The sequence below is a fragment of the Pecten maximus genome, chromosome 14, assembly GCF_902652985.1.
Source record: "Pecten maximus chromosome 14, xPecMax1.1, whole genome shotgun sequence".
Classification (NCBI taxonomy): Eukaryota; Metazoa; Mollusca; class Bivalvia; order Pectinida; family Pectinidae; genus Pecten; species Pecten maximus.
In genome coordinates this window covers 34,590,988-34,613,652 of record NC_047028.1, presented here as the reverse complement: position 1 = coordinate 34,613,652, position 22,665 = coordinate 34,590,988, and the positions used below count along the sequence as shown (strand labels likewise).

General features: G+C 35.8%; 1 protein-coding gene across 1 annotated transcript in view; it reads left to right on the top strand.

Annotated features, from left to right (window-relative positions):
- Positions 1–22,665, top strand: part of LOC117341586 (dynein heavy chain 2, axonemal-like) — an 81,767-nt gene that overhangs the window by 4,472 nt on the left and 54,630 nt on the right. Inside the window, 29 exon segments of the mRNA XM_033903439.1 lie at positions 170–408; positions 801–992; positions 1,658–1,795; positions 2,257–2,364; positions 2,697–2,902; positions 3,127–3,256; positions 3,870–4,052; positions 4,729–4,863; positions 6,144–6,149; positions 10,341–10,420; positions 10,695–10,841; positions 11,172–11,463; positions 11,728–11,832; positions 12,529–12,699; positions 13,365–13,493; positions 14,587–14,798; positions 15,619–15,819; positions 16,260–16,416; positions 16,534–16,623; positions 17,080–17,328; positions 17,927–18,088; positions 18,254–18,376; positions 18,586–18,723; positions 19,089–19,171; positions 20,230–20,410; positions 21,168–21,306; positions 21,434–21,651; positions 21,935–22,027; positions 22,295–22,420. Coding sequence (XP_033759330.1) covers positions 170–408; positions 801–992; positions 1,658–1,795; positions 2,257–2,364; positions 2,697–2,902; positions 3,127–3,256; positions 3,870–4,052; positions 4,729–4,863; positions 6,144–6,149; positions 10,341–10,420; positions 10,695–10,841; positions 11,172–11,463; positions 11,728–11,832; positions 12,529–12,699; positions 13,365–13,493; positions 14,587–14,798; positions 15,619–15,819; positions 16,260–16,416; positions 16,534–16,623; positions 17,080–17,328; positions 17,927–18,088; positions 18,254–18,376; positions 18,586–18,723; positions 19,089–19,171; positions 20,230–20,410; positions 21,168–21,306; positions 21,434–21,651; positions 21,935–22,027; positions 22,295–22,420 — 4,433 coding nt within the window.

Here is a 22,665-nt window from a genome sequence, read left to right as displayed (position 1 = left end):
TTGCACTGCGTTACGCTACAGTTATCACCCGAGTGTAGGGTAACCTAGTGAAATCAACTATGGGTCTCCGACGATGCAATGAACAATGATCATGTGACAATAAACAATGATCATGTGACAATTAACAGTGATCATGTGACAATTAACAATAACCATGTGACTATTGTAGCTGCCATGATACACTGGGCGAGACAAATCAAAGAAGTTCTAAATAACCAGGATGCCTTTGAGATGGCGGAGAACTCTGGCCCCCTGGATGAGATCGAGTTCTGGAAGAACAGATGTACAGACCTGACGGGTATTAGTACACAGTTGGACAAGCAGGGAGTGAAGAAAATCACAGAAGTTCTCCAGATGGCCAAGTCATCTTATGTCGCACCATTCCTCAAACTCTCCTCAGAAATCAAGGTTGTTATAAAATTTTATTTTCAGGAGTTTTTATATTTTATACCTGTAATTTAAAACTTGGTGTAGAAAGTACTGCATGTTTACTATAAATTATTAGTATGTATAATTAACACTGACTGTAGGCTCTGGGAGAAGCCCCACTCACACACAGTGTTTATTCATTTTATATATAGTAAGATAGGTTCACACCATCTAATATTTCAATATTTTGTTTTTAACTACCAGTTTTTCCATGATTTTCATTTTGTTTTGAAAAAATCAATTCTACCAGAATAATTTTATTTTAATTTCTTGTTTTTATAATGTGGTCTAGATCCTAAATTTCCATACATTGTCCGCTTCAAAAAAAAATTTCTACACTTTGCAAATAAAATGTTTGTATGTATATATAGGAGGGGTCCCGACAGGCGGAGAGTAACCTTAAGTTCCTGATGTTACTAAAGGACCCATGTTTTGAGTTATCTGAAGCCAAACCTAAAGATATTCCTGCCATGCTACCCAAGATCCTTGGTACGATTAGAATGATCTGGGTCAACTCGGAGTTCTATAAAACCAGAGAGAGGCTCACAGGAATACTCAAAAAGGTTGGTACTCTATATGGACTTACTACTAAATTCCAGTTTACTCATTTTTTCCACTCTTAATGTTTAATGTGAGCCTTGTTTTTGAAACAATGAAAATATTAATGTAATACATCATTTTAGTATTGATGTCAATTTTTTTTAGTTCTATTGAGGTACGTATGAACATTTTTTTGTTTGCAAACTTTATGAATCCGCATAGCAGATTCATACAAAAATTTGCAAACAAAACTTTTTTTCAAACCCCTATGAAACTAGAAAAAAAGTGAGACAATGCCTATACATGTAATTAATCTTTGAAATTGATTTTCAAAATTAAGACATGTTTTAAGTACAATTTAAATGATCTTATAAGGGATTCTTTTTCACAAATCAATATGCAATGTCAATGGCGGTTGTGACATCACATTTTTTGAGCCATTTTTATTTTGTTTTTCGTAGAGGTATGAAAATAAATTAAACCAATCAGAAAGCAGCATTCTGAGTACAAACAATGCAAAATTAATTATTAAACTACATGTATAGTATAGGAAAATCACTCAAATAAACTTTTTTTTTAAAATTCTTCAGAGGTAATGTTTAAGGAATAACCCCTATATACACAGTCCCGTAATGTCTGAGGCCGGATCAGGTGAAGTGTGTACTAAAACTGTTTATATGTTTTTTAGATGAGCAATGAGATTATTCGGCGATGTTGTATGGAGATCAATCTGGACAAAATCTTCGATGGCCATGTACAGACGGGCATGAAGTCACTCAACGAGTGCATCGAGTGTTGTGAGAATTGGAAAGACATCTACAACAAGGTATGCCAATCATTTATGGATCTAAAATAAAATATTTTTTTTTTTAGCCCACCATCATCAAACAATTCTTGTTATCGCTTTTTCTGAGAAAGTGCTGAAGGGATCTTTCTCAAATTTGTATATGCATGTTCCCCTTGATCTGTAGTTATGCATATTGCATTTTGGGACCAATCTGAAAACAACATGGTCGACAGACAGCCATTGTCGCTAAATCTCGAATATCATATATATATTTGAAAAGTACTGGAGGGATGTTTCTCACTTTACACAGATTAGTAAGAGGAAGGGAAAAATAGAAAGAAGATCAATCTGACATGGAACCTTTAAAGATTATTCAATAGTGGGTGCCAAGATCCCTCTGGGATCTCTTGTTTTTTTGTTTTTGTTTTTTGCTCACCATCATCAGATCTGAATAGATCTCCAGTGACTTTGACAATTTATTATTCCGTAACCTGTTTCAGATGTCCAAACTCCACCACAAGTTTTCTCCTGTAGGATGGGTGTTGGATAAGAGCAGTATTTTTGCACAGATTGAAGCATTTGTACAGAGGTGTAAGGATTTGATTGGAGTAAGTACAGATTTCATGATACTTGTGTATACATAATAATGTAATAGTTTACATAAATCTCTGGAAGTAATTTCTGAAGTATTCTCTGTAGCAGTGACATTTTACAAGTTTTCCCATGAGAAGTGACATTTTATGATAACGTCACAGCTTTGGCCCATCCATATAACTTGGCCCTTTTGAACAAAAGATTTTAAAATCATGTTTGATCAAAGATTTCTCTGATGGGCAGCGGCTAAATGCATCATTTTGAAAATTTTATCAGTGATATATTATGTATGAAGCGTAAATCCTTTTATAGTAAGGTAGCATACATCTTTAAACCTTTTATCCAGGTGTGTAAGGCTCAGATCCACTTTGCTCGTCGTGAGGAAGGAGAGAAAACGGACATGCCACATTTTGCTGGACAGAAGGGACCTGAGATAGCCAGAAGTTTAAAGGAAATCGAGGCTACATTTGAGAAAAATCTCAATCAACTTCGCTTAGTGAAAAGCACCATTTTAGACGTCAAAGCCACATCTTGGCATGACGACTATGTCAAGTACGTATCAGTTTGTAAACAAGATTATTTTCATTAAAATATATCAAGATTAATTTTTGTACAATAAGAAATGAAAAATTAACGGTGAAGAGTTTTGAAGAATCAGACATTATTTAAACAAACAAATTTATGTTTGATAATCATAAAAAAAATTTTCTCCTAAAATACTTTAAAACGAATCATCTTTTATTTCATCACTAACATAACCAGTGTCATGGTTACAGGTTCCGAGCTGGTATAAAGGATCTCGAGGTGATGATGCAGAATGTCATCACATCTGCGTTCGATACGGTGAACACTGTCGAAGGGGGCGTGGAACTCCTTGACATTTTCATGCACCTGGCTTCCAGAGAGGTAAGTACTCAGTTGGATGGTGTGAACAGGTGGAAATTAACACCTGAATATTCAGACTTATAATTAACCAATCAGGAGCTTTACCTTTGTTCGGATTACAAATCATCCAATGATAGTCAGTATTTGAAAATGCCAATCTCAAGGTATGAGCATTTTTGGACTCATTTATAAAGATCAACCCAAACAGTCTGCCACCTTAAGCTTTAAACACCAATAATCCAGGAAAGTTGGTTGATATAAATTATAATTCCAAAATAAAATGTTTGAGTAAGTATAAATAAAAGTTTTTTCCCATAAATACATCTTAACTGAGGTTATGTATGTTTTTGCAAGGACATAAAAATGGATGGACAACCCTACTTTTAAAACCAATATTCATTGCTCTTAGGGAAATTAAAAATGGCTGCTTCAACTCCTCTTGAGGTGAATTCAGAAGTTGGAGATCATCGGGGCTGAATAAATTGAATTTTTCAAGAATTTAGAGATTATCATGGATTTAAACATCTTTATTTAAGATTTATTATGCAAAATAATTCCACATATCTGCTATTTTATAAACAGCTGTAACTGACATAAGCAGTGAGAACTTTATCAATTGTTTTTTCTTTTTCAGGCTATCAAGCGCACCATTGACAAGAAGACGGTTGACGTGTATACCATGTTTAACGAGGAGCTGAATGCCGTCAAGAAGGAGCTCACACAGAAATCACTCAAAAAGTCACCGAGTCATCCCAAATTCTCCGGCCAGGGACTCTGGGCCCGGCAACTCAAACGTAGGATCGAGAGGGGCATGATGGTACGTGCTGGTCAAATAGAAAAAAAAATTCACATAAAATTGGAAAATCTGGCAATAGGAATATACATCACTTTGGATTGATGCCCACACTATGATGTAATAAATTAGTAGAAAGTTATCCTTCTTCAATAGTGTGTGGACATATAACAATATTTTATTTTCACTTCTCAAATTGTTGATATGTCTGTATATAAGTAAATGATGGAAACTGCAGTAATTGTCCTAGTTATCAAAATACTATATATAATTATCAAAATACTATATATTATTATCAAAATACTATATATAATTATCAAAATGATATATAATTATCAAAATACTATATGTAATGATCAAAATAATATATATAATTATCAAAATACTATATATCATTATCAAAATACTTTATGTAATTATCAAAATACTTTATGTAATTATCAAAATACTATATACATGTATAATTATCAAAATACTATAATTTTTTTATCGACATATGTACTTATATACCATATTTATTACATTCTCTCTGACTCATTGTTATAAGGGTGAGCTTATATAACACTGCTAGACAATCATTTATTAGCTTTTCACTGAGCTGTGATGGACAGCGATGGGCTTAATTATTACTAGACACAAGCTTATTACGTGAACAGTAAAATTAGTAAAGTACATATTTATAAAAACATTTTATATATAGATCCTGGATCGTGCCCACTTCCTGCCCCATATTGGGTCTGGAGAGGAGGTTCGAACCCAGTATCAGCAGCTCTGTCTCGCCCTCGACGAGTACATCCGCAAAACCTTCCATGAGTGGACGCAGACAGTTGACAAGGTAACAAATTTAACTGTGTGGTTTTGTACGTTTGTAGTCTGGAGTGTGAACAGACAGAGTGTGAACAAGTTTGTTCAGAGTTTGATGACTAAATCTATGACACTTCTCAATCAAGTAATTATTACATTAAGTTGAGACTTCAGTATTTTTATATACTTAGGGGAAGCAGTTGAGCCCTTATCTGAGCTCTCAGAAGCTTTCAGATTCTTGTGAAACTATTATTGGTTGAGCTTCAGTTGTCATTAGTATGGAGGGAGAACACCTGTAGCTCTAGGACCTCCCATAGCGGATCATTAACTTCTCTGAAAAAACTTCAGATTTGATAAAAATATTCTAAATATTTGATTAAATCAAGCGTATAAATCATAAATACAGGTTTTGTACCATTTAATAAAAAAAAAAAATTACCTTGATTTTCAATTTTTTTTTTATCAAAACAATGGTTAACAGAGTATTCAGTTACTAGTATAAATCATTTGACAGAAAAACAGGAAAACAGAATCTTTGATAAAGAAATAAAGAATATTAAAGTAGACATAGCAGATCAATGTATTTGTGTACAGATTATCATAAATTAAAATCTACAATAATTTCTGGCATGTATACAACCTATACCGAAGGGCTAGCCCATGGGAGCTAAACGAAGCATTTTGTAAAAATAAAATATCAGATTGATATCATGCTCAAGCAACTGGCTATACATTTATATAACTGTGACTCTAAGCTTTTTAACGTCTACAGATGGAATTTAAATTTAGATTCAACTTCATCTGTGTCCCAAGAGTTTGTTTCACTGTATTTGATGTTGCAAAAAGTTTATTACCGTATAAAAAAAAAAAGTACAGAGTCTTCAAACATAATCTTATTCAAAGAATAGTGATTTCATGTGTATATAAATTTTATAATTTTTTGAAGAAAATTAAAAATTGGTGCAATATATTGTTGAAATTTAATTTAAGTGTAAAAAGATAATAATAAACAATTAATAAAATAAGAAATAGGTTTAAAGTAGTGACTTTTTTAAAGAACATTAAAACAGATTACCCATGTATGATCTGATAGTGTCCAAAAATCATTTAAATATTAAGTGTGTGATTTGATTTTTAAAAAAGATTGTTTGTTTTGCAACTAATATATTATCTTTATTTGACACAGATTTTATCTGTATGAAGCATTATTTGAAATTATGAAAAATTGATAAAAATATCACAAAAAAAATCTTGAGTATCTGTTTAATAAATGTTTACACTATGACATCTATATATTTGTATATTTTGCAGATAAGTGTAAGTTGATACTTTTTTGTTTGAAAAGGCCTTTCTTACTCTCTATACTCTTTTTGCCTCAGTCTCAGTTTCTCTTTCTTTTATTTCTGTGAAGGGCAAGATTATGTATAAGATTTTTATGCTTTTGTAGAAACTGCCATACAGATTTTGATCTCGTTTTTTGTTTTGTTTTCTTGATATTGAGTGGTTTGTGGTGTTTTGATTTGAAGTATTTTTCTCTAGAAATTGATGACTGAAGATTTTCCAATATCGACCTTAGTGATTTTTATAAGAACTATTACAGCCGATTGTAATAGTGCAATACAAATATAATTTTCTGTTGGAGTACAATAGGTTTTCTTTGATTTTTTGTTGTTTATTTTTTAGTTTAAAGAAGTAGCACAAAGTCAAGTACTATTACAGGTTAAATGGAATTCAATAGAATCGAACCGACTGATTTTTGTGTTGGCACCTTTGATTTGTTGCTTGAACAATATGTTTCCTATATTTCTATCAACAGAAATATTGTACTTAAACTTTTTATTAAGGTTAAATTTTTGTTGTTGGAGGGGGGGGGGGGGGGGGGGGAGGGGTGTGTGTGGCTGATGATGTAGAATTCTTTTAGCAATACTGAACTAAAGGGTTGGTTAGGGTTTGGGGCTGATGTAGAATTCTTTTAGCTATACTGAACTAAAGGGTTTTTCTTTTAGTCATATTGAACTAAAGGGTTCACACAAGTTTGGTGGTGATGTAGAATTTCTTGTAATCATGCTGAACTAAAGGGTAAGGTGTTTTCTGCAGGTTTCTGCTACTACCGCTGCAATCATGAATATCCCGGTAGGTATATCTTGGTACAGCAGAAATGGTCAATGACAGAGTGACCTCCCTTTGGTCTATTCTGGCTCATATTATAGAACATGCTACTGATGAATTTATTACAAGTATTTTTCAAATCCTTATTTTGGGTTTTCAATTGAAAATATTTTAATCAAATATTGAAATTTATATCAGTTTTAAAGCTAAAAGTTAATAAGTTTGTTTTATGTATACATAATTTAAAAAAAAAAAAGATTTAAAAAAACAAATTCAAAATTTATAATTATATGCAGAGGAATTCAAATTTAATTGTCTGAAGATGAAAATAGAAAAAAAATAATTTGTCATAAATTATCTTTCTTGAAAATACTTTCACAATTAAAAAATTAAAAAAGCTGGTCAAGAATGCTTATATAAATTTACAATTACTATGTTATTAACTTAAGATGAGCCAGTGTAGGTAAAGAGAGCTCCAGTCTATAAAGAAGCATGCTATCAAAGTGGGCCACACATAACATACTAACGGAGGAAAATATACTGGATCAACACTGTATATATATAGGCTGGTACATAATGATATTAAAGTTACGTGTGTTGGCAATATAATGTTAACATTAAATGCATGTATTGAGGGTTTTAACAAAGGAAAATGTTCATATTCAGTATCTAAATTGTAAAAATGATTCATTTGTCATCCTGATGTAGCTCACAGTAAACAATGATTATTTAGATTTTGACCAATAAGTCACAGTAAACCATGTTTCTGTTAAACCATGGTTATTGCGGTTTTGACTGACAAGTCACAGTAAACCATGGTTATTAAGGTTTTGACTGACAAGTCACAGTAAAACCTTGGTTATTGAGGTTTTGACTGACAAGTCACAGTAAACCTTGGTTATTGAGGTTTTGACTGACAATTAAGTCACAGTAAACCTTGGTTATTGAGGTTTTGACTGATAAGTCACAGTAAAACCTTGGTTATTGAGGTTTTGACTGATAAGTCACAGTAAAACCTTGGTTATTGAGGTTTTGACTGATAAGTCACAGTAAAACCTTGGTTATTGAGGTTTTGACTGACAAGTCACAGTAAAACATTGGTTATTGAGGTTTTGACTGATAAGTCACAGTAAAACCATAGTTATTGGGATTTTGACCAATAAGTCACAGTAAATTCTTGGTTATTGATTTTTTTACTGATATGTCACAGTAAAACAACGGTTATTGATTTTTGATACAAATATGTAATGAAATGGTAAAACATGCGTAAATGTTTCTTCTGAGGAATCATTGGTAAGAGACTGCAGACATGGAGTTCACAGATAGTGTTTAATCATACTCGTTAGGACCCATTTCCCAATGGATGCATTGTCATCATTAAATATTGAGGGCTATAATTTCGTCTTGGGTAAAAATGGCATGACTTGGCTTTTAAACTGTCATGATAGACATTGCAGTTTGTCTATTTTCAGGTCTTGATATGTACATGGCTATGACATTATAACGAATCTCTGAGAATAACTTGACGATAACAATTATAAATTACACTAATCTATGGGGATTTTGTGGACTTCCGCGGTAACAACATACATGTAATAGCTATACATCTATAACTATCACTAACACATACATACAACAATATTAAATGGAGTCTTTTATCAACATGTAGATTATACTTCTATTTCTCGATCTCTCAGTATTTCTTAGCTTATAATTAAGGGTGAAGTTACACCAGAGGGGCTGTGGTAGCTCAGTCGGAAGATCAATGAGTAATGCAGTCTTGGGTCTATCTATGAATGTTTGATCCAATTCTCAAGGAGCTGAGACCACAATCACCATCCTGTGATGTGGTAATTTTCACCTTACCCAAGTCGCCGGGGATAGCATATGACTGACCTCTTAGAAGTTGTTCAGTTAGGTAGCCATCAGCTACTACATGGAGACCTCACCTCAAAATGACCCTGGCTGTTTACAGGGCAGTAAACCCAGCAATCAAATCCATTCATGCTTGAAAAAATTTGGTGATCATTGGTCAAGCTAAAAGGTCATGCTGGGCAATTTTTGAAATAAAAAATTTGGGCCCATGGTATCTTATGAACACCCTAAGCAGATCAATATTTCATATTTAATCTTTTGTATCATAATATTCGGTGTTTGGCTTTACACGTCTAAACTGATCTCTGTGTAGGGTATTTTTCTTATACTCTTTTAACATAACATAAACTGCATTTGAGTATTGAAACAATTGATTTAATTCAGACAGAAAAATCTTTTTCTGTTTTTGGTGAGTATTATTATAGAAATTTGAAGTAATACTCAACGAGAAGTCTAAAATGTCTTTTTTGGTTCTATTTTCAGTGATAATATACATTGTATTGTAATTTATGTATAGTTTACATTTCAGCATCTAAAAATTACAGTTCCCTTAAAATGAAATTGATTATCATATTGTGTTTACTTCATTGTTTATATAAACATTGTATACTTGCATATTTTAGATTTCAGTTGTGACTTTCCTTTTACAGGTAAAAATGTACCTGTAATATGTGAGAGTGTGTGTGTGGGTGTGAGTGTGGGTGTACATGTGTGTGTGTATCTGTATGTGGAGTGTGTGGGGGGTGGTGGAGGGGGTGGGTGTTGTGTGGTGTGTGGGGGGGTGGGGGGGGGGGATTTGGGGGAGGGCGTATGGTGGGTGGGGTGGGGGGTGTGGAGGTAGGGGAGGTGTATGTGGGTGGGGAGTGGGAGTAGGGTGGTGGTTTGTAGGGAGTGTGTGGGTGTGTGTGTGGAGTTAGGGTGTGTATGTGGAGTGTGAGTGTATGTGGAGTGTGAGTGTGGAGTTAGGGTGTGTATGTGGAGTGTGAGTGTGGAGTTAGGGTGTGTATATGGAGTGTGTGGGTGTGTGGGTGTGGAGTTAGGGTGTGGGGCATGTAAAGTGTGGTGGGGTGGGGTGTGGGGGGTGGGTGTGGAGGTGGTGGTGGGTGTGGGTGTGAGTGTGGAGTTATGGTGTGTATGTGTATATGGAGTGTGTGGGTGTGAGTGTGGAGTTAGGGTGTGTGTATGTGGAGTGGTGTGAGTGTGGAGTTAGGGTGTGTGTGTGTATGTGGAGTGTGTGGGTGTGTATGTTTTGTGAAATATGTGAAAGGATTGCTACCTTTTTTAAATTTGACATCTCTATAAAAATGAAAAAAGGTGCTGTTTTAAGAAAAGCGTGATGATAGAAAATTTTACTTGATGTTATTGCATGTAGTACTATAAATTTTTTTTATTACTGCATTTACTGTCAATATAATAGTATTGTTGTATATATATTTTACAGAAAAGTACAATTTTCCTGATGTAATATTTTGTCCATAAAAATAACTTTCAGCATTCTAACTACATATATACATTCTTTTATAGGAGCCCATGAAGTTACTAGAGGTGCCTCTGATGTGTAGAAGTAGCGAGAAACCGCCGATGTTGGACATCAATTTCAACAGGTAAGACAATAGTAAAAATTCTGTATATCTTCCAATGAGTCAAACCACTCTGGTCAACTTGACACTGTTCAGTTTGAGCACCAGAATTATAATAATCAATATTTTTTCCACTTCGTAAAGATAGTCATATGGGTTTTCCCCTCCACAGCAAGCTCTGTTCACACAAATGCAATGTTTTTCTTACAAAATAACACAACAAGGTATTGGCGAAAAAACTGGCTCCAATCAATATTTATATTCGTATGGATCTGATTTATGTTGGTCGTACTTGTAGGAGCCTCCTGAAGATGTTCCAGGAAATACACTACTGGGAGCGTCTCATGTTTGAGATTCCACACTACGCTACAGATGTTTACAACAAACGCGAGGATCTCCGCGCCCTCCGCGAACATGTTCTGTTGGTTGTTCGTGACTACAACAGGTAATGTTTACCAAACAGTATCAGGATTTACTTTAAGGATAAAACAATTATCTCAATATCCATTCCCCAGTTTCTATATCATCCCCTTCATTAGTATTTGAGTCCCCACATCCGAGTCTTTGAGTCCCCACTTCGGAATCTTTGAGTCCTCAGATCTGAGTCTTTGACTTCCGACTTCCGAATCTTTGAGTCCTCAGATCTGAGTCTTTGAGTCCCGACTTCCGAATCTTTGAGTCCTCAGATCTGAGTCTTTGAGTCCCGACTTCCAAGTCTGTGAGTCTCCACTCCCGAGTCTTTCATTCAAACAATCTATCTTTATTTTCTCCATAGAATTATTGCTGCACTATCAGTGGAAGAAAGAGGACTATTTAAGGAAAGAATTCGTTTCCTAGACAAAAAGATTCATCCAGGTTTGACGAAATTGACCTGGGCATCAAAGGGTATTTCTGATTTCTTTGTAACTGACTGTCGTATCAATGCTAGCAAGATACAAGTGACTGTGGATGACTATAAAAATGCCAACATGGAGATTTCTAAACAGTGTGTTCAAATCAGTGACATGTTACTGATCAGCATAGACAGTCGCAAAGTCTACGAAAATCTGGAATTCGACGAGGAACAGGTTTGGAAACTTTCTTTTTTAAAATATTTGTTTGCTACTTTTTATTGTAAATATTGAGTACAATTCATAGTGATGAGCTTAATATATATCTGTAGTACAGTTTGGTTGACAAAAGAAAGAAAAAAAAATCTATTTGAATATAGGAAGGATAAATCGGGCAGCAATTAAATATGCAAAAAAAAAAAAAAAAAATTGTCTGTGAAATATTTTGTAAAATTCAGGAAATGTAAAGAAAGGTTGAAGTTATGATTTATGCTTTTTCAGGCAAATCACAGAGAAAATGTTTCCAAGAAACTCAAAAATCTGCATGATGAGCTGGTCAGGATGATGAGAAATACGTATGAAGTCTTCAAAAATGACGGCATGGAGGTACGTGTGTCTACATTAACACACCATCATCAGATGGTGGGAGATTCCAATTGCTCTTTGTCACTGGTCCGTCGTACACCGTCCGTCATCCACCAATCCTTGTCATCCCTCTTTCTTGAAAAGTAATTTTTCCATCGGTCTCTAGCTGTGCATGTTTCAATTTTACGACTGAAAACAAGATGACTGGCTAGCAGCCATTTCAAATTTTGACAGTTGAAATTTGATATCACTTTTGATCGGAAAGTTCTTCACAGATCTTTCTCAAATGTCGTATGTATATTCCTCGACTTAGTAATTAGTCATGCAATGATGCATGATCAATTTTGGGACTAATCGGTAAACAAAATGGCCTACAGGTAGCCATTTTGAATTTTTGAATAGCTTGATTATTTCTATTGTTTATTCAAAAGTATGAGAGAAAAATAACCAAACATAGGTCTGTTAAATGGATAGGAATATCTCTACCCTTTTGAAAGAGTTTGGCAAGCTCTTATCAAGCCTTGGGCTGAACAGCCAATTCTTCCACAGGATTGTGTTGAGATATCCCTGTCCACAGAACAGATGCAAATGAAATTCTCTTCATCTTCCTTTTCTGCTTTCTAGGATATTTTTCAGCCGTATTCTCAAACAAAATGAGGGAGCTAGGTTATGTGTAAAACCTGAATATGTATGTTTTGTAATTGTGTTGGATGACAGGTACAACAACACTGGCACAGATACACAGAGAAGATGGACCGAATGGTTGAGGAAGCGTTCCGACTCAACATTAAATGGTCTCTCCAGGAACTGTCCAAGGCGGTCAATGGAGACGGCAAGTCCGCCCCTAATCCTCTATTTAGGGTCAAAGTTTGTCTCCAAGGTGACAAGGTACGTTATTGCATGGAAACAATCTGGTTTAAAATAGAACCTTGTTATACTGCCAACATTGTCCTGTAAAACCTTGTTATACTGCCATCATTGGACAGTAAAACCTTGTTATACAGCCACCATTTATACAGTAAAACCTTGTTATACTGCCACCATTGTACAGTAAAACCTTGTAATACTGCCACCAGTTATATTGTGCAGTAAAACCTTGTTATACTGCCACCATTGAACAGTAAAACCTTGTTATACAGCCACCATTTATACAGTAAAACCTTGTTATACAGCCACCGTTTATACAGTAAAACCTTGTTATACAGCCACCATTTATACAGTAAAACCTTGTTATACAGCCACCGTTTATACAGTAAAACCTTGTTAAACTGCCACCATTGTAAGGTAAAACCTTGTACATGTATTTGTTCTTGATTTTTTTTTGAAATCCAGTTTTGAAAAAAATGACTATTACACTCCTGTTCTTTTGAACTATTTTTTCGAATTCCTCTTTCGCTCATCATCAATGTCCTAGGAGAATTAAACAGCGGTATGAAAATGTATTTTTTTGTTCTACTGTATCTAACTCTCAACTTACATTATACAAGATGCTCATGCCTTGTGGACTACATTACAACCCATGTAATTTAACTGACAATGAATATTTCCTACAGGTGGAGTTCCAGCCCACACTTAAACAACTGGCCAATGTCATTGGCAGTATTGGGGGTCAGCTGACCAAGGCTGTGTCCACTATTGTCCGACTTCCCAACATCCTCACCAAGAAACGTTCCACCAAGGATGTAAGTAAAGTGTGATATTCTCGAGTGTTGTCAAGGTTACTTGAGGGGAAAATCTAGACCGATGTCTTTGTCAGATAAATAGCCTGATGTCAATAAAAACAGTGTTTAAATAACCTGTGGTCTGAAATTATGAAAATTGTCTTCAAGACAGATCCTGGCTACAGAGGGGTCGAATGAAGACAGGTTTTACTCATCGACAGACTGAAGTTATCTAGAACCTTGTCTTAAAGTGTTTTGATAATGAGTACTATAAAAATGGTCCTTTTTTATTCGGGGTATACTGTTTTATCCCGATTCTGTCTGTCACTCCATTCATCTGTTGTCTGTCTGTCTGGGGGCCCCGGTGACCGAGTGGTTAAGGTGTCCCAACACTTTATCACTAGCCTCCACCTCTGGGTTGCGAGTTCGAAACCTGCGTGGGGCAGTTGCCAGGTACTGACCGTAGGTCGGTGGTTTTTCTCCGGGTACTCCGGCTTTCCTCCACCTCCAAAACCTGGCACGTCCTTAAATGACCCTGGCTGTTAATAGGACGTTAAACAAAAACAAACCAAAAATGTCTGTCTGTCTGCTGCCGCAATAAACAGTGATTTTCTTACCCTTATTATAAAGGGGCCTGTGCCTTTTCCATTTGGAAAATATGGCCGTGGTTTCTAATATCAGGAAAAAATTACTCTCTTCCAAGCTCAAAAATAACTATCAAATCTATATACAGATGTACTAAATATAAATAATTTAGCTATGGTCACTGGTAGAATATATGACATTGGCTTGTGAAAACACTATGTATAATGCATTATGATCAACATTTCTTCATATTTAATTAAAATACAGGAAAAATAATTTTTGTTTGTAAAATATAAACTAAAAATTGGGAAAATAAAGCAAAATTTCTCTTGGGGAAGGGGCCTGTATTCGACCCCAAATGAAATCAAAGAAAATAACTGATAAAGGTTCAAAATTTTTAGCATATTATTTAGGTCATTATTGAGGGCCCAAAATAAAACGGGGAATGTTGACATTCATATTCTATGAACATATTTCTAGTTCATGGATGATTATAGATATATCCTAAATGGTTCCGTTTATTGTACAGCCAATCCATGAGGTTATATCACGGGACGAGGAGACAAAGAAGATCCAGACCGTTATTAACACAGGAATGCAGACTAACGCCACCAATCTACAGAACTACCTGAGTACGTGGGATAACTACCGCGAGATCTGGGAGATAAACAAAGACATGTTTATCAAACGTTACCAGAAACTCAACCCACAGGTCTCCTCCTTTGATGCCGACATAGCCAGGTGAGTTGTTGTGAATAGCATTGTCTGTTCTTCTTTCCATCAAAAACATAGCCAGGTAAGTTGTTGTGGAGAGCATTGTGTGTTCTTCTTTCCATCCATTTTTGTTTGTCTTGAGACCTCCATTTTTCCCGTGATCACTCAGTCACTTAGAAGGCTTTAAAATCATGATATATAGAAGTATTTCCTGAGTTGCATTTTGATAAAACTATGTTTAGCTCACATCTATGAAGAAGAGGGAGAGCTAATGTTGTCACCCCGGCGTCAGAGTCAAGAGTTGGTTTTTCAAGTTTAAGTTTTTGAGACTAGCTATGGTGTTCTACAACAGCTCTTGTTACAAAAAAATATTTTGTTTTTTCCATATTTGATTCTTGTCCAGAGATCAACTCCTACAAGTTTTAACGGGCCACTTTGAAACTTTGTTAGCTTTCTAATTCTTATACATGATAGTTGTATTTTCCTGAGTGGCATCAACATAATTTCACATTTTTTTCCTAATTTTAAGTTCTTGCCCTTTGTTTATTTCGGTATTTGATCTTGTCCGGAGATCTTCTGACTGAGTTTTAAACTGATCTCTATGAAATTTATACTTCGATAAGATGTGTTAATATGACATATAGTTATGATTGTTGTGTGGATTTTTTTAACAATTTTTCTTGTTACACATCCACATTTTATGAATTTTGATACAAGAATCCCTGTCGCTTTGGCATCTGATGGGTATTTTTTTTTCCGCTTGCGCTATTTCCTATTTGATAAGGGATTACCAATCAGCAAACCTGAAGTGAGAAGTTAACTGTAATGTATTGTCCATTGTCCACAGATATGATGAGGTCGCCAACAATGTTCAGACCCAGGAAACCATCCTCAATATCCAGTTTGTTCTCCTCGACTGCTCACCTCTCAAGTACGCCATCCTTGGGCACTGTCAAGAATGGCAGAACAAATTCACTACCCTGCTCCGTGAGATAGCCACCAGTCGCCTCAATGAGCTCCACAACTTCCTCAAGGATAACGGCGCCAAGTAAGTTTGTATAAGTAAAACAAAACCGGATCTTGTTGATAGGGTGAAAACAAATACCGTCAAACCTGCTCTAACGGCCACCTTGAATAAGAGGCCACCTCCGTTAAGCGGCCAGTCTGTGGTCCGCCCTTTGGAAAACGCTATATAATGAACCTTATATAAGCGGTCACCTGTCTAACGCGGCCAACAGCCACAAAAATCTGCCCCGAGTCGTTGTATCGTCCTGTATTAAGTGGCCATTTTGTCTGGAAGCAGACATCCTCAATGATCACATGACCAGGTATTTTTATCAAATTCATCAAAACTTTGATCTTTGTTGGTTTTCATTTCAAAATATACTGTACATGGTATATTGTTATCTCGTTATATTGACATCCTTGTGTATTAAGAATATACTGTAGGCTTTCTCAGATTATGTGACTCTTGTTTTCTGTCTACAGTGTTAGCAAACCTCCTCAGACCTTGGATGAGCTTGGTAACAGCCTTAATCTGTGGGAACTACTACACACGGGACTCGCAGACACAGAGGCCAAGTTCCCACCGCTACATGATCAGTTCAGCATCCTGGAGAAGTATGAAGTCCCAATATCTGAGGAGGTAAGAATAATAATTAAATATACACGACTGTATATAGATAAAATGTAAACTTCACTCCAGTCTGCGTCTCAAAGAGGACAGATGTGTGATGAAATGTAATCTGTTTTATTCCACCAGGTGACGGCTATGCTGAATGAATTGAGCAATGAATGGGTGACATTCCAACAGACCCTTATCGATGCAGAGACCATGCTGAAGAAACACAAGGTCAGTGAATTATTGTTATGGATTATCTCCCTTTGACTTTTGGTTGTAATATATTATCTCCCTTTAATATTTGGTGGGAATAATTTATCTCCCTTTTACATGTATCTGTAATAGATTATCTCCCTTTAATATTTGGTGGGAATAATTTATCTCCCTTTTTCATGTATCTGTAATAGATTATCTCCCTTTGGTATGAGGTTGAAATAGATTATGTCCCTTTTATGTGTGGTCATAATATATTATCTCCCTTTTATATGTTGTTTGAATAACTTATCTCCCTTCAATATCTGTTGTAAAGATGCTTATATTTTTACACATTCAGCTTAATTTTCCCTCTTTTGTGGTTAACTATGAAATGATATTTCTATGACAAAGCTGTTGCATTTTCTTTTTTTTCTGTTATAAAAACATTTTCATTTTTCAAGTGAATTATATCATATTTTCTGTGGATTGTAGGAGAAATTCAAGAGTGGATTGCTTGCACAGTCAGAAGAATTTAAGAAGCAGATTCACAACTTAATGGACGAATTTGCTACCAAGGGTCCATTTGCTGCAAGCATCGTAACAGGTGACGCTTTGGAGAGTGTAGCTGCTATCAAAGAACAATTGAATGCTCTGAAGCGACAAGAGCAGGAGATCAGGAAGGGACTCAATATTTTCAAGATTGACCAGCCACCATCCAAGGAGGTTGCAAATCTTGATAAGGTATGATGTCAATAATTGTATGATGAAAGGCTTAGATTTTATATTGCTTACTATATCAGTACAGTATTTTTAAGACAAACAGGTTTCATAAAAAATCCTGTTTAGTTAAAGCAAGTTAAGATTAGTCAAATTTGACTCAACCTCTAATGAATTCTGGATATGAGGAACCGATTCCTCCGGTCCTGTGGACGTCATTATTTTTTGTCTGAGAAACAAATTGTAAATATGGATCTGACTGTGTTTCTTCGTCTGTAAATATTTCAAATGTTTTTGGATTACCTGAGACAAAGTGCTTTACCAAAACAGTGAATTTTATTACCCTTTTATGACCCCGTTTGCCTCTGGGAATTGGATAAACATTACCCTGGTTTAAATGGGAAATCACATTTTTGACTATTATTTGTTTGGTTTCTATTGGAATTCATTCTAATTTGGTTAACATTATCAACATGGGATGACAGTTTGAGGCTATGCACATGTAGGGCCTGACTGACCTCTGGGGGTAAAAAGGGTCAAATTAACTAAAATATTTAATGGTGACTGTTCAGGCCCATGGGCCTCTTGTTTCATACTTTACCTTTGATACTTTCTGTCCTAGGACTTGGAGTTGATCGAGACGATCTGGAACCTCAACAAGGAGTGGGAGGGACTCTGGTCCGACTGGAAAGGCAACAAGTTTACTGAGCTACAAACCACGGACATGGAAAATAACTCGCAGGCTATCTACAAAAAGTTAAACCGCTTCAGCAAGGAGCTCAAGGTAGAATCTTATTACAGTCGAGAGGAGTAATACTGAGGTTTTACTGTAGACAGTCGAGGGGAGTAATACCAAGGTTTTACTGTAACAGATCAAGAGATGAGAAATTTTAATTCTTGACATTGAAGTTTTAGTATGGGTGTATATTAAGGAAATATTGTGTTTCAGGACAAGAACTGGGAAGTGGTGGATACAAGCAGAAATAAAGTTGACCAATTCAAAAGGACCATGCCTCTCATCAACGACCTTAAAAACAAAGCCATGAGACCTCGACATTGGACACAAATCCAGGTAAACTGCAAGATGACAGCGTGAGTTGTCCGTAATATAAATCTCAGGAACAAGATATCTCAACACAAACTGAGTTGACCATTTGTAATATAACCTTTTACACCTAAGTACTACTAAATCAATCAAATTTGTCATTGTTGAAATAATATTATGATATTTTCAATGATTAAATTTAGCAATGATTACGGTATATCTCTGATGGTTTACAGAAAGACATGGCCAAGGAGTTTGACCACAACAGCGAGGACTTCACTCTAGAGAAGATCATAGAGTATGGGTTTGATCAGTTTGCTGAGCAGATCGGTGACATCTCGGGTGCTGCTACCAAAGAATTGGCAATTGAACAGGTAAAATAAAATTAGAAATTATTCATCAAATTAAAACATTTTACATCATACAAATATCCAGTAAAGTCTTTTATGTTCCTGTAAATATTGATTTTCTTGTTTGAATATTTCATGCAACGAAAAAAAAAAAAAAAAAAAAATTTTTTTTTTTTTTTTTTATAAAACTGGGCGGGTTGAACACTTTAACAAATGTTTCACTGCACAATGCTTCACACATCTCTCATAATTTGTATTATTGTCAGGTAATTTTCTAAATGGGGCAAAAAAGTGATTATTGTTTTGGTGGTCGAAGGTCATTATCAGAGTAAATGTTGAAAACCTGTTTGCTAACTCCCCTAAATGTGGTGTGTGTGATGTTACATCAGGGCCTGGCTGGTATAGAGAGTACCTGGAATGTCACAGAGCTGGACATCGGACCTTACAAGGACAGAGGCCATTTCAAACTCAAGTGAGTCCAACTTTATATCCCACACAAAATATATAAGATAAAAACAGTGTACAGGACTTCCATGGACAGGCAGCGCTTATAATGACTTTAAAATCTGAAAATGGCATACAAGTTGCAAATTCATTTATTCCACATGCACTAAATAGTAATTAATTTTTCATCACATTTTTTTCTCAACAACAGTGAGAATGTGATTGGTTGAAAAATTCTTTTCATTCTTCGATGAAAGAAATTCCGAGAATGGCGCGAAAAATGTGACGTCACAATACGACAATTGACGTTGCGTATTGCTTTGAGAAAAAGAATCCCATTTAAAACCAGTAAAATTGTACATAAAACATGTTTTAAATTAGAAAATCATTTTCAAAAATTAATTATAAGCGTTGATGTCAGTTATTTTTTAATTTCATTGGGGTATGAAACAAAACGCTATGCGGATTCATACAGTTTGCAAACAAAATTTGTTTCATACCCCGATGAAACTAAAAAAAACTGACATCAATGCTTAAATGAAATGGCAATTGTCTGTGTGATAATAGTTGGCTATTGTCTCTTGGATAATTATTAACTATTGTCTCTATATCTATAATAAAAGTTGGCTATTGTCTCTATAACAATAGTTGGCTATTGTTTCTATAATAATAGTTGGCTATTGTCTCTAATAATAGTTGGCTATTGTTTCTATAATAATAGTTGGCTATTGTCTCTAATAATAGTTGGCTATTGTTTCTATAATAATAGTTGGCTATTGTTTCTATAACAATAGTTGGCTATTGTCTCTAATAATAGTTGGCTATTGTTTCTATAATAATAGTTGGCTATTGTTTCTATAACAATAGTTGGCTATTGTCTCTATAACAATAGTTGGCCATTGTCTCTATAACAATAGTTGGCCATTGTCTCTATAACAATAGTTGGCCATTGTCTCTATAACAATAGTTGGCCATTGTCTCTATAACAATAGTTGGCCATTGTTTCTATAATAATGGACTATTCTCTCTTTGATAATAATTTTTTAAATGAAAATATCATCTGTTAATATTTGATAAAATTCCCAGGTCGACAGATGATGTGTTCCTGGCTCTTGAGGATAATCAGGTTCAACTTTCTACCATGAAGGCGTCTCGCTTTGTTAAGGCATTTGAACAGGAGGTAGACCGCTGGGAGAGGGTTCTCTCACATATCCTGGAGGTGGTGGAAATGTTGTTACAAGTACAGCGCCAATGGATGTACCTGGAGGTAAGAAGATAAAGGGATGGGCAGAAGGATTAGGGCAGGGGGGAGGGAAGGTGGGAAGGATGAGGAAAGAGAGAAGGATGAGGGAAAGGGAATAAAGATGATGGAAACAAAATAGGATGAGGGAAATGGAGAAGGATGAGGGAAACAAAGTAGGATGAGGGAAATGGAAGAAAGATGAGGGGAAATGAGGGAAGGATTAGGGGAAATGAGGGAAGGATTTAGGTAATGGGGAGAAAGATGAGGGAAACAAAGTAGGATAAGGGGAAATGAGGGAAGGATGAGGGGAAATGAGGGAAGGATGAGGGAAAATGAGGGAAGGATGAGGGAAATGGAGAAGGATGAGGGAAAATGAGGAAAGGATGAGGGGAAATGAGGGAAGGATTTAGGTAATGGGGAGAAAGATGAGGGAAACAAAGTAGGATAAGGGAAAATGAGGGAAGGATGAGTGGAAATGAGGGAAGGGTGAGGGAAAATGAGGGAAGGATGAGGGAAATGGAGAAGGATGAGGGAAAATGAGGGAAGGATGAGGGGAAATGAGGGAAGGATGAGGTGAAATGAGGGAAGGATGAGGGAAATGGGGAAGGATGAGGGAAGGATGAGGGAAAATGAGGGAAGGATGAGGGAATAGGGAGAAGCATGAATAAAGGGGGAGTTGAGTGAAAGGGGAGAAGGATGATGGAAGGAATTTGATGTGATTATTACAAACAATATTTGTATGTTGAGAGTTCTTAATAGCTTCACACAACTTTTTTTTCAGAATATTTTCCTGGGTGAAGATATCAGAAAACAGTTACCAAGAGAGTCTGCTGAGTTTGATGATGTTAACGGAAAATGGAAGGTGATAATGTCACGTCTGAACAAAGACAGGAACGCCCTCCGGGGAACTCATCATGAAGGTACGACACTCGGCCACATTGGTGATATAGTCATTTGAGTGTTAGTTGATAGGAGAATTAAGATGTTGCTGAATTGAAATGTTCATTAAACATTACTGTAATTGTCCTCAAATAAATTCACTTACAGGCCTGCTGGAGAGTTTGAACGATATGAACCTCAAATTGGAGGAGATTCAGAAATCTTTAGACATGTACCTGGAGACAAAACGACAGATCTTCCCGCGATTCTACTTCCTGTCCAACGACGATTTACTTGAGATCCTTGGACAGTCAAAGAACCCCAAAGCCGTTCAGCCCCATCTCAAAAAGTGCTTCGACAACATCAAGTCGCTCGAGATGATCAAGGTACCACATCAATTGTTCTCTTTATGATATAGTTGTTATGTGTATACAATAAAACATCGAAGTGACTTTGATCATTTTTATAGATCGTATCCAGTACAAATACGATTGTTGTTTACTACAAAAATTGCTTCCCTCCAAATTACTCAAAAATTTCACATAAAAATCAAGCTATGATAAAAACGCTATAAGATATAGGCCTAGATGTAACTTTGCTTGAATCAATAAAATAATTAATCAAACTATTATTGTACTGAAATGAAATAATTTTTTTTATTAAATCCAGCCAAGTTTGAAATGGGAGGCATCTGGAATGTGGTCTACAGAGGGAGAGTTTGTGGAATACGAGAAACATGTCTACCTTGAGGGACTTGTTGAGGTGAGTTTTAGTCGAGTTCAGAGTCGAGAGAGACTTTCACCATTGCATACTTGAGTCATTGCACCCTCAAACCCCCTCACCCCTTGAGGGACTCGCAGAAGTGAGTTTTTGTTGAAAACATCCAGAATAGAAATATTGCGTTCTGTATAAAGTAAAACTTGAAATCCTTTGGCAGATAATTTATGTATCTGTGTGAGAATGACTAATAGACAAATAGAATGGAATGGGCTCAGCTATTGGAGGTAATGACATGTTTGTTTGTGACAGGCTTGGCTGTGTGATGTGGAAAAAACCATGAGATGGACGCTGAAGGATGAGCTGAAGAAGTGTCGCGTGTCTTTGAAGAAACACATGACGAAACGAGACAAGTGGATCAAAGAACACCCTGGGCAGGTAAATATCGCACCTGGACAGGTAATAGTCACACCTGGACAGGTAAAAATCACACCTGGACAGGTAAAAATCACACCTGGAACAGTAATAATCAGTAACAGGGACCTGGTCCAATACCGTACATTTCTTCAAACGACACAGGGACCTGGTCCAATAACATACATGTCTTCAAACGACACAGGGACCTGGTCCAATACCCTACATGTCTTCAAACGACACAGGGACCTGGTCCAATAACCTACATG